Genomic DNA, 12940 nt, shown 5'->3' with positions numbered 1-12940 from the left:
AGGAAAACTCCAGGACAAATGGGATAGGGAAACTAAGAGATAGTTGAAACAGCAGTTTGCAGCCACCTAGTAAGTCCTATCTTCCCCAAACTAAGGCTACTAAGAGTAAGTGATTTGCATTTCTCTCCAACCAGAGGGTTAATAGCTTAAATCACCCTACTCAAGGAGACAGATAACAGAAACCTAATTAAGTGCCATTTGCCAACCACACCCAAGAACAGACAATAAGAGAATAAATCTCATCTTGGTACATCAGCATAAAGCTGATGAATATTCTATTGATCTGCTCCTAAGACCTCCTCCGCTAAATGCCCAGCCTTTAAAACCCTTAAAAATGAAGGTCCCAGTGCACTCTCTCTCCAGGGAGTATGCCTGTGCCATTCCCTTCTCCCACATGCATGTATCCCCTAACCTCTAAGAGATCCCTTGAGACTTCCAACTTGGGGAGCAATGGGCAGTTTCAGCTCATCCCAGGATAACCCCTTGAATCTGTCTCCAAGGTCCTCTTTTCTCTGACTTCCAAGAGAGCCAAAGCAGCCCAGCCTAGGCTCTCCTGTTGCTTCTTCTAAGCCCTTCCTTGTTTCACTGCCCTAAGTAAGTTTTTGCTGCAGTCAATAAATTGCTTGCTTTTCTACACTTTGTCTCTTGATTGAAATCTTTCCCTCAAGAAGATAAGAGCTGAGGTCTCCTCATCTCTTCGGTAACATTTTCACACAGGTAGACGCTGCCAAATACAGATATCAATCCAGAAGCATAAGATTATGAGCATATTCATCGCTTGGAAGGCATTTGTAAGACTCTATTACGGTAGATTCTTCCCTTGCTATCTGCCTTTTAGTATGACATTACACAGCACATTATTCACTTTCAATTGAAGATTAGGTGGAAACTCAATTGTAGTTAAATGGATTTTGAAAGACAGAAATTTCCCTTGCATTTGCACCGACCAAAAAATGCTGAACTCTGAAAGTATATCTACTGCTAATTTGTGTAAGCAGGGAAATCTTCTTGTTTCAAGTTTTTTAATACATGTTTTCTTTTATTATTGAACTAGAGGCCTGGTGCACGAAATTCGTGCACGGGGGGATGTCCCTCAGCCCGGCTTGCACCCTCTCCAATCTGGGACCCCTCGGGGGATGTCCGACTGCCGGTTTAGGCCCAATCCCACAGTTGAACATCTCTCTCACAATCCGGGACTGCTGGTTCCTAACCGCTTGCCTGCCTGCCAGCCTGATTGCCCCCTAACTGCTCCCCTGCCAGCCTGATTGACACCTAACCACTCCCCTGCCAGCCTGATCACCCACAACTGCCCTCCCTTGCCGGCCTGATTGCCTCCAACTGCCCTCCCCTGCCAGCCCCATCGCCCCCAACTGCCATCCCCTGCTGGCCCCATCACCCCCAACTGCCCTCTTCTGCCAGCCTGATTGCCCCCAACTGCCCTCCCCTGCCAGCCATCTTGTGATGACCTGAGGGCGCCTTGCGCGAGGGCGTGAGGACCACCTACGCTTTTATAAGTATAGATTCTTTTTTTTAGAGAGAGAGAGAAACATCAATTTGTTGTTCTACTTATGTATGCATTCATTGGTTGATTCTTGTATGTGCCACTCTGCATCTGTGTCCCCAAATTCTTATTATTTTGATTATTAACCATTTTAAAATGTAAGAACCATTCTCAAACTACTTGCCATACAAAAACAGATGGCTGGCCAGATTTGGTTGCCAGACATGGTTTGCATATTCCTGATCTAAATAATCTCGTTCTTATTACTTTTATAGTGGTAGTATAAGAGTACTATACAGGCTAAGGGTGTCTGCAAAGTGGTATTAGTGATTTCCTAGTTAGTATACAAGAGATAGACATATTTAAATGTATTTAAATAATCTATACTAATAAAAGGGTAATATGCTAATTAGACCGGATCAACTGGCCATCTTCTGGACGTCCGACTTCCTCCTGGACAAAGCCATGGTGGTGGGGGCAGAGGCAGTTAGGGGCTATCAGGCCGGCAGGGAAGGGCAGTTAGGGGCGACCAGGCCGGCAGGGAAGGGTAGTTGGGGGCGACCAGGCCAACAGGGGAGGGCAGTTGGGGGCATTAGGCAGGCAGGCAGACGAGTGGTTAGGAGCCAGTGGTCCTGGATTGTGAGAGGGCAGTCGGACATTCCCTGAGGGGTCCCAGATTGGAGAGGGTGCAGGCCAGACTGAGGGATCCCCTCCCTGTGCACGAATTTCATGCACTGGGTCTCTAGTTTAGATAATAAACTTATATAGTATAATTTAGGTAATAAAATGTTTAATAAACATTTCATTTAAACTTTTTGATAATCCTCAATTTACAAGACAGCATGGGCAAAATATAACAGTTCAATACTAAAGTAACTAAATGCCAAAATTTTATGAAATCATACAAATTATATTTCACTATGTAACAATCTAGTAGGGAGATGGAGAAAATAGTTCCAATTAAGTCATTTAAGCAATTGTTGTTTTTTCTTCTGAAAAGGCTTTATCAGTCCTCTGGCGTTTAAAAGGTGGAGGATCTTCATGATTCTCTGTAACAGATCCAGAAAACTTAGATAAGATACTTAACATTTGAAAATATGTTCAAAAGGCAAATAATATAGGCATTTTAAAGGTTTTTAATCTATTCAACTTATATGAATTCCTGTGGAGTTATTATTAAATGAAATAGCCTTCTACTAGATTGAACAGTGTAACTTACTAAAATTTGTTAAATTGGGAGAAACCAATCACAAATGACAAGAGGTCTTACACTGAAATATCTAACTAGAATTAGGTTAACCCACTCCAAATTTAATAAATAATATGAAATATATAGTCTAAGAAAACTACATGAAAAGTATTACAGCTTACATTTAATTTCCCAGAAATTGCTCACCTAGATCTAGGGTCTGGTTCTTGTAGAGTATAGCAGCAGGAATCCGAAAGGTGATGCATAACATTTCCTTGTTAGGGGCCACATTTCTTACTAGGTGAACTGAACTGCATGGATCCAAGGAAATGCCTAACACAGCTTCAGCTTGTTGCTGAACATCCTTAGCAGGATTAGCATCTTTGGAAAAGCTGTAACAGTGTACTATGGGAAGGAACTCACTGCCACATGGCTGCCCATCCAAAAGAGATTTGAAAGCACTGAGAAACTCAATTGCCTTTGCTGGTAAGTTCATGACAATGTGCACAGAGTGTTTTCTTTCTTTTGACAGTGGTCCCAGCTGCTGCATTAACTCTTCTCTGACTGGTCCTTGGAGGAAGTCTTTCCCATCCAAGTTAAAGACTTTTATTTTATTGTCCACTTTATTTAATTTACAGTTGTGCAATAGCCATTTATAGGATTCAGGATTGAGATCATTGGCAAATACAGTGCAGTTTTTCTTTGCTACTGGAATGGCAAAGGGCCCAACCCCAGCAAAAACATCAAATAGAACATCTCCAGGTTTGAGAAGTTCTGTGATACGGCTGTGTTCTGTAGAGAGACGGGGATTCCAATAGACTTTTGAAAAATCAAATTCATAGGTATAGTTGTTTTCCCGAACCTGAAAAAGGTATTAAGTTTTTGGTTAATTTGCTTAGACTTCAATTTCAGCCATTGATATGGATAGATGCATCTATGCACATATACATATTTCAATATACTACTACTAGGAGCAAATAACAGTGCATTTAAAGGCATTTTGATTAGAATTCTGGTGTTCATGAATACTAGAGACCAGTTAAAATCCTGCTTTAGACTTTTTCATGAGAAGTCATCTCTTTGAAGTCAAATGGCTCCCTATCTCATCCATCATAAAGGGCCATAAAATGGTTCCCAAACCACATGAGGAAATTTTCAGATAGACCAATTGACTGGCTGATGTGATGGAGGGAAAAAAATACATATTTCGAAACAACACACTACCTGTATCTTCATGGTGAGTAGCTAAGTTTTAAACAGCATTTCCACATAGCACTTCCCTCCTTACTTAGTTTTCAGTTTGTAGGAGAAAGGCATGATAGATAAGTCATGTGTCATTCAATTTTCAAGTATTTTGCTATGTTTGTAGATAGTTACTTGGACTTTGCAAGTTTCATATTTATAAATTAGAACCATTGTATAGAACAAATCATTCTATTTTCTTCTTTCCCAATTTGAATTCATAAAGAATCAAAGGCTAGAAAGTTCTATAAATCTGATAGAGATATATCTTCTATATTCTGCTTTCATGGGCTTTACTTCCAAATTTGTACATATTTTTTCCCCTCTCAACCACATCAAATGCTCTGGCTATATTAGTAAGGTTCCAGAATTGGAAATGTTTCTTCATGATTCTGCCAATTAAAAGTCTTTCTGGGTGTATAACCTGGAAGGTTTAAATATGTCTTGTGACTACTTTTCCTGAAATCTCCTTTCTAACTCCCCCCTTTCAGTTCCTTAATGTGAGGCACAGATCTAGTTTAAAAATTAGATTCTAAATATCCCTCTGGTTTTATTCATGCTGCCTTTGATACCTCACTCCCTTAGTCAGCATTAATTTCAGCCAAATTCACTCTCAGGAATCTTTTTACTTAAAATATACACACATAGTACTTAAATGTTGTATGAGCTCCTAAAGTTTATTTTAAATGTGACTCTTTGGAGCACAGAAATTATACTGACTTTTAACATATATTTTATGGCAAAAGTATTATGTATAAAATATGTCCTAAGAACAAACTTCATGAATTAGGAAATCAATTACAAAGCATTTATTAAATTACAGAAGTTTCTTAGAACATTTAGATCTCTTGAGAAGGATGATGATGTTACCTGTACCCTAAGAGTCAGTACCAAGTGAAGAACATGCACAATGTGCCATCAGCATATGACTAAAGTGTATGCCTTAATGTCGACTGAAATAAACACTGTTATCAAAGGATTCACATTCAAATTTTACTTGCCATAACAGACCTCATAAATTATACACAGGTAGTAGGCAGTGGAGGTTTGCTGTACAGGGAAAGACCATGCATGGACTCTGGAGTCAGAAGCCTGGCTCCAAACACCCTGCTCAGTCATTCCTTGTTACTTTACCTGCATAAAGAGCATATTAATAACAACCATCATTATCTTGTGGGCTTCTTAGGATTTGCTAAATTTCAAGCATTTTTAGCTCAGGGCCAAACAGTAAGTGTGTAGTAAATGGTATTTTAATATTCTGATATTAAATTATGGAGAAATAATATACTTAAAATAATATTCACCTAAGATTATGTATCCTAGAATCTTAAAAAATAATTATTTTGCATAAATTCTGTCCTGAGTTTTATAAAGTCCTGTTTGAAAGATATGTTTAACATTTTAAGAGTCTTTGTTATTAAAATTTTTGTCAACTTAGAGAGTTTAGCCTATTTTCTAGCTTGGGTACAAAATTTCACATTAACATATACTCTAAGACTTTAGGCCAAAAAATAGTTTATTCTATCCAGCACTCCTGAGGATTTTGGGGGTGGAGAATTATAAATTGTTTTATATCAGGAATCTGTTCCTACATATTTTAAATTACGTTTTTCTTTGAAATAGATTTTTCTTATAAAAATATTTGGTCAGTAGAAAAGTATAAAGATAACAAAGGTTACCAATAACACATAAAAAATATGCTCACTGATAAATATTCTGATATATGTGCATATTTACATAGATATTTAGTTAAAATTGAACTATGCGCCGAAACCGGTTTGGCTCAGTGGATAGAGCGTCGGCCTGCGGACTGAAGGGTCCCGGGTTCGATTCCGGTTGAGGGCATGTACCTTGGTTGCGGGCACATCCCCAGTGGGAGGTGTGCAGGAGGCAGCTGATCGATGTTTCTCTCTCATCGATGTTTCTAGCTCTCTATTCCTCTCCCTTCCTCTCTGTAAAATATCAATAAAATATATTAAAAAAAAATGAACTATGTTATATACTTGCTTCACCTGTCAGTGGGCAATTTATTTTAATAGTATGGAGCTAAATAACCTTTAATGATGGAATATTCCATTGTATTGTTATACCAGAATTTAATGAGTACTCTACTGATGAACATTCAGGTTGTTTCCATTCGTTTACTTATTTTGTTACTATAAAAATAACAATGAAGAACCTAGTGCATACATCATTATAATTTTGTTTACTTATACCCTTGAGATAACTTCCTAGAAATAGAATGCTAGGTCAAAAGATATACCTATTCAAAATTGCTATACAGGGTGAGGCAAAAGTAGGTTTACAATTGTGAGTATGTGAAGAACAGTTTATTCTTGTATTTTTATTTATTAATTACTGTATTATTTTCCATATAAACAACTATAATCCTACTTTTGCCCCACCCTGTGTATTATCATACACTTGTCCTGAATGTATCAAATTTGGACTCCCATCAATAGTATATGTAAATGCTCACATTCTCACATACTCATACTGGGTATTAAAAATATTTTAGTCTTTGTCATCTCCTCTCATTCTAAACATTAAATTTTATATAACACCACACTAAGAGACAAAAATACTCTATACCTTGGTCATCATGTTCTCCTCTCCATATAGCACTTCCATTTGGAAATTTCGGTAAGTGTTATCTATATTGTTGATTTTATTTACTGCTAAGGTGATTCCTGGATTTTTGTCAATCATAACTTGGCCTAAAAGAAAAGATTAAAATTCATAACAAATGTTGCCTATTGAATTAAAAAAAGAAAAACTAAAACTACATGAAATGTATTTTCTTTTGTTTTATAGATAAAAACTGCATCTAATGTGTGTAAAGTGACATGCAATTCTAAAAATTCAACAGATTACTAAAAATTAACACCTAGCAGCCTCCAATATAAACACACAATAAATGTATGGGTACATTTTTAAGGGAACAGTTTTGAGGAGTTTGGGTCTACCTACTTTTCTATGCTTTTTGCTAAATCTCAAATGTACCAATACTACAATAACTAAAAAGGTAGATCATAGGGAATTTGTAAAGAATAGAAAAAAAGAGATGTAAGGCCCGAGGCAACATCTCAGAAAACACCAGCCCTGTAGCCATTGGCCTCAAATCAAATGTTTGTTTTATTGTATATTTGAAATACATGCCTCCACTTTGGAAATATATACCAGTAAAATAATGTTTTCAAATAAAGAAAACAGATTCTTCAGCCTTAGCTAAATAAAATTTTCATTAAAATTGTTCTTTTTGTCAAATATTTGCTACAGCAGAAAAAGCTACAAAAGTAATACATAAAATTCACCAGAAATGGTATATTGATACCCTTTAATCAAAGCCTACTTTTTTTGGTCAGGAATTAAGAAATTTATAAGAATCTGTATTCTATCTCATTGCATAAGGAAAAATAATTTGATTTTTAAGTTAATAAAAAGTACTCAATAATACAAATATTCTGAAATACAACCAGAATTTGTCCAGTTTCTCTCTGATAACTAGATACCTGATTTTAAATATGATCATATCAATAAACTCTAGTCAATCATTGTTCTTATCCTGTACTGCTTCAGGTATCAGAACTCAATCATAGGAAAGCCTAGACTTGACATTTGCACCCAGTCATAATTATAAGGGTCTGCTTAAGTATTTATTATGCTATTATTATGCATTATCAGCCCTTTTCATCAGTAAAACAAAGGAAGTGCATCAGTAAAACAAAGGTAGCATATTTCTGAAATCCTACCCATGCAAAATACCAAGCACTATATTTTAAAGATGAAAATAATTCCCAGAAGTTCTATTATTCTACATTGAAATAATCTGGAGAATACATGGGCATCAAATACTCATAAAAATGACAAGTGCAATTTTGATTAATATTTTACTCCTCTTTTATGCCAAAGAATAAAGGATCCAGGTTCAAATTTGGGGCTACAGAGGTACAACATACACAAGCATCATTTCTATTTTTTTATTTTTATTTTTTGAGAAGGAGGAGGGGATGGGAAGTAGGGAAGGAAGGGGAGGGAGGAGGCAGAGGGCCAGCGCTTCACGTGAAGCTAGTGGGTGTGGGAGCGCGAGTGGCCTGAACTGAACGTGCACCGCAGGCCAGACCCCCCTCCCAGTTCCCACCCCAGTCCTGGCCCCTGTCTCCAGCCTCCCGCCCCACAAGCATCGTTTCTAAAAGACTAGGAGCACTAAAAACCAAAGTATGGTGCTGACATACAGAAAAGGCTCAATTAGTTGAATCCATGAAAGTATGAGTAAATAGTGTTTGCAATTGTGACTAAAAAAACTGAATTTTATGAAACCTAGCATACAACATAGTCCTGAGGCTACTAAAAAGCCCGGGAACCAAAGTGACGAGTTGCCAACGAATTCTGCCAAAGCAAGTGATTTAAGTGTTATCTATGCTTATGTACTGTGTACACAAAAGCTTGAACTGATATTTAACACTTGCTATGACTCTGGAATGGGTATTCCAAAATGGCCCTCAAAAGAGAATGTAGCTTAAGATCCAGCTGAAAATTAAAAAGATAAAATGGCTTGCTTCTGCAATTTGGCATTTAAAAAAATAATTTATAAATTAGAACTTTGTAATTGATTTCTAGCACAGGAATATTACTAAGACATACCTACCAATTAAATGCTTGAAAGGTAGTTGATGATCTCGAAGGTTCAGGTGCGCAATATGTCCAACTCTGCTAAACCCTGAAGTCACATCTTGACCTTCAGGAAGCACAGCTCTCAGGATTTCTTCTGACTTAAAGTTTTCATAAGTTAGTTCCAAATTATATTTAGATATCTGTGGACTGACATTAAGCTGCTTTAAAATACTGAGTTCTGCTTCCTCAAAGGAATTATTAGTAAATATTTTATAGGGATCCAACATAATTAGTCTACTTTCTTCATCTTCTGGATCTTCAATCACACGTTTTATGCCCGGTCGCTGCAGTGCTGCCCTTTTAAGGGATCGCATCAATTTATTGACAATTTCTTTCCTCACTTTAAGCACCGGGATGGTGACTGTCTTGTTAAATGCTGTTCTATCAAGTGTTGTCATTCCTCGAACATCAGAAGGTGGTGAAAACAATTCTGAGTCTCTTTGACCTGTTTCTATTTCAGGCATGGTTGAGAATCTTTTTCTTTGATCCAGCAAGAAAATACCAGGTGGTTTGCTAAGTTTTTGTATCAGTAATGTCCAAGCTAATGGGATCAATGATTCTGATTTAGTTATTCTACGGCTTTCCACTTTGAGAAGTCTTCTTAAGAATCCAAATGGCCTCCAGAGGATCCTAAAAAAGTATTCATTTAAAAACCATAAAGCTACAAACCAACTTACATGTTCACAATAGGTTTTGAGAATGAAAATCTAAATTCTGTTTTACATAACCTGCTAAATGCTATTAAAACTTTTAGTGGTGTGTGAGTATACGTACCATCTTTTCCAGGGCAGAAAGACTTTTTTTATTTTATTTATTTTTTACAGAGAGGAAGGGAGAGGGATAGAGAGTTAGAAACATGGACAAGAGAGAAACACCGATCAGCTGCCTCCTGCACACCCCCTACTGGGGATGTGCCCGCAACCAAGGTACATGCCCTTGACTGGAATCGAACCTGGGACCCTTCAGTCCGCAGGCCGATGCTCTATCCACCGAGCCAAACTGGTTAGGGCTCACATTTTCATCTTATAAATGAGTAAACTAAAGCTCAGACATAGGTTAACTCACCCAGTCTCCTTGTTTGTAAATGGCTGAGCAAGGATTAAAACCCAGGTCTGATTTCAGTGCCTATGTTATTAATATACTGCAATGTTACCTTTTAGGCTTTATTGCCCCAAGTCCTGCCTATAGCGAGGTTTCGGTATTTTGAGGACAGTTTTTTACTGGGTGTTATATACACATGCCATTAAGAGTATCGGTTACTGTCTTGCGCCGAGTGGCTCAGTGGTTGAGTGCTGACCAATGAATCAGGAGGTCACACAGCTGATTCCCCATCAGGGCACACGCGGGCTCTATCCCCAGTGTAGGGCATGCCTGAGGCAGCTGATCAATGATTCTCTCATCATTGATGTTTCTATATCTTTCTCCCTCTCCCTCTCTCTAAAATCATATATATATATATATATATATATATATATATATGTATATATATATATATATATATATATATATTAACTTTGCCTTCTTGAATACTAAGGAAGTAAATTTAAGAGGAACGGGTCCTGCCCCAACCAACCCTGTAAAGCAAATGTCAGACTTCACAGCCAGGGTTCAAATTGGGTCCATTAGTTAACCAGCTGTGTGGTCCTGGGTCAATTAAGACTGGCTTCCCCTATATAAAATGTGGCTACAGGGCCTATCAGAAAGCTTTTGAAAAGAATAAACCGTTCCTCACTACCCAGCACTCGAACCTGGGCTCAGCACCAGGGCTGATAATGGGTGACCTCGCGACGTTTAGGCGCCTGGACAGCGCGGAGGACAGCAGCCCCGGGCAGGCAGGTACCGCAGGCGGAGCCTCAGCCCCTACGAACTAAAAAAGGCCCCACGGCAGTCACCTCCCCAAGGTCACCACCTAATTGGTGGTGTCGCTCCGCCTCTGGCTCCACGACTCAGATCCCTCACCTCATGCTCTGGTGCAGCTCGGAAATGGGTCGCTGGTGGATGGGTTGGCTCTGGATGACATCATCACTGCGCGCCGCCTAGGAGAAACGTCATCCGATCGCGTCGATTCCCTTCTTTCTCCTGGGCCTTGTGGAGGGTACGGGAACCCGGAAGGGCCGGGCCTAAAGCTCCGCCTCTGGCGCGACTGACGACGGGAGGACTGGGGTAGTAGCTCGCAGATGGACCTAGTCGTTGGCCAGCGAGCATCATGGAGGCGCCCTGGGGAGTCATCAACGTCCAGCCGGGCTGGTACGTCTCTTCCCAGCAGCCCGAGGAGGCGGAGGCGGAGGCGCAGGCGGAAGAGTTGAGCCCGTTGCTAAGCAACGTAAGTTGGCTCCGCTACCCTCTTGGCGCTGACTGCCACCCGGCTCCCCTGAAGTGCCTGCCAAATAAGACCGGGAAAAGAGGGGGATGGCACGGGGAGAGGGGCGTGAAGGCAGCAGTAGAGATTCAGATTCGGCGGTGTGCATAAATGTGAGAACACCCTAACGTGCCCTGGGAAGAAAAGCTGACTTCAGGCGCAGGCAGGCTCAGGTGGAACAGGTACAGCGGAATACACGACCGGAGGAGCAGCCCTTGGGTTAGGTGGCTCACTGCTGTTTTGAGATATCTTTGTCAGCTTCCCGTTTCCTCCACCAGTCTTGTGAGATTTTTGCAAGAGTCACAAGATTTTCTTTTCTTGACTTAGTCATTGGTGGCCTGTAAACATCTTAATACAGAGATCCTTAACTGTAAAGTAGTGGAGGTGGCCCGGTAATAAGTACAGAACACTTTCCTGACCCTGAAACCTGTGCAATGGGTACTCGACTTTTTAACTCAAGTCCCTGGATTAACAGATTCTAGGCTAGGACCTTGTTCCCAAATGCTATTTTGGGGGAGGGTATTTTCAGAAATATCCTCAAGAGCAAAATGAATTGCTGATTCTACCGTCATTGCAAGGTCCAGTTGGGTGGACTTAATTCATTAAGTAATATAAAAATTAGCCCTAGCCCGTTTGGCTCACTGGATAGAACGTCAGCCTGCGGACTGAGGGAAGTGTCGCATGTTAGATTAGGGTCAAGGGATGGTATCTTGGTTGGAGGCTCATCCCCAACCCTGTTCAGGGTGCATGCGGGAGGCAACCAATCGATGTGTCTCTGATGTTTCTTTCTTCTCTCTTCCACTCTCTCTCTAAAAAAAAAATTTAAAAAAATCAATGGAAAATATCCTTGTGTGAGGATTAACAACAACAACAACAACAACAACAACAACAACAAACACACCAAAAAACCCAAAAACTTAGTGTTGCCCTACTAGCAATTGGGGAGCAACAGTTGTGTACAGCAGCCTCAAGATGACTCAGGAATTCTTCAGTAATCAGGAGCTGAGGCCATCAGCCTGCTCTCCCTCCCCACTCCATTCCAATCCTATCTTAATCTTTTGCAATCACAGATTAATCACTGCTCTTCCTGAAGCCTACCTGGCTTCTGTAGTGGTGGAGATGATTTTCCTAGGAAACTAGATTCCTGGAGCTGCTAGTGGGAGGTGAGAAGGGAAGGAAAGGAAAGCAGCTAGTCCTGACTGAGCAGCTAGTGTGTCACACAATGCTTGTGGTCCTGCAAATAACCTGTCAATCATTTCTTGATGAAACTTGAATTCACCATGCAAACATTTAACACTATTAAATTTGTGTGCTTCCAGGAACTTCACAGACAAGGATCCCCAGGTGTTTCATATGGTTTCTCAGTGTTTAATTTGATGAATGCCATCATGGGAAGTGGCATCCTTGGCTTAGCTTATGTTATGGCTCATAGTGGTATCCTTGGATTTAGGTGAGTTTTTTCTTATTTTACCATTACTTCCCCCCTACCCTCTCCATTTTGATAGTACAGTAAGACAAATGAGACTCCAGAAGCTGGTGTTATCCAATTTCTAATTAAGTTATTTCTGGGATTTTAGCATTTTTTTTATTGTTGCTAGTCTGTAGCTTGGAGGAATGCTATATAATTTGCATTTTTTAAATCCAAAAGTGTGGCTAATTTTAAAAAATGGGAGACTTGATCTACACTAGTTTATGACCTTAAGAAGTGACTTATTTGTTGTGTCAAGTTGGCCAAAGTGAATCAAAATTTATCAGCCATGTAGATTACTTATAAATAGCAATTTTGTGAGTGTAAGTAAAGCACATAATCTTTTCATTGCTGTCTAACTCCTCCTGTCCTCCCACTGTTAAGTAGTCTTTTTCCTTTCCAAGGCCAGATGTGGTCTGTGCCTATTTCTTTTCATCTTTCAAGACTCTGCTCATATACCAGTTTGCCCAAAATAAAAGACATTCCTAGCTATTCTGTGCTCCCATA

The 12940-nt window shown here is 39.5% G+C and overlaps 2 protein-coding genes across 2 annotated transcripts in view; one reads left to right on the top strand and one right to left on the bottom strand.

Moving 5' to 3' along the window:
- Window positions 1–1532: 1532 nt before the first annotated feature.
- TRMT5 (tRNA methyltransferase 5) lies at window positions 1533–10684 on the bottom strand. The gene is made up of 5 exons (XM_080641171.1): window positions 10566–10684; window positions 8581–9236; window positions 6525–6649; window positions 2898–3552; window positions 1533–2550 (listed from the first exon to the last, which is right to left on the bottom strand). The coding sequence occupies exons 1-5, from the start codon at window positions 10568–10570 to the stop codon at window positions 2471–2473; spliced, it is 1521 nt and encodes a 506-aa protein (XP_080497297.1). The 5' UTR covers window positions 10571–10684; the 3' UTR covers window positions 1533–2470.
- A 67-nt stretch (window positions 10685–10751) lies between these two features.
- SLC38A6 (solute carrier family 38 member 6) overlaps window positions 10752–12940 on the top strand; it is a 65770-nt gene continuing 63581 nt past the window's right edge. The window contains exons 1-2 of the mRNA XM_080641182.1: window positions 10752–10929; window positions 12285–12415. Of these exons, the coding sequence (XP_080497308.1) occupies window positions 10813–10929; window positions 12285–12415 (248 nt within the window). The 5' untranslated portion in view covers window positions 10752–10812. The remainder of the gene's footprint in view (window positions 10930–12284; window positions 12416–12940) is intronic.

This window comes from Plecotus auritus (assembly GCF_963455305.1).
Source record: "Plecotus auritus genome assembly, chromosome: 1".
Classification (NCBI taxonomy): domain Eukaryota; kingdom Metazoa; phylum Chordata; class Mammalia; order Chiroptera; family Vespertilionidae; genus Plecotus; species Plecotus auritus.
Note: the sequence above shows the minus strand (reverse complement) of the source record. Positions and strands in the feature narration are given on the sequence as shown.

Excerpts from the sequence above, each read along its gene's own strand:
- TRMT5 (XM_080641171.1), bottom strand. Across the intron at positions 3,553-6,524 it reads AGGAGAACATGATGACCAAG|GTTCGGGAAAACAACTATAC; the intron begins GTATAGAGTATT and ends TACCTTTTTCAG. Across the intron at positions 2,551-2,897 it reads GAACCAGACCCTAGATCTAG|AGAATCATGAAGATCCTCCA; the intron begins GTGAGCAATTTC and ends GATCTGTTACAG.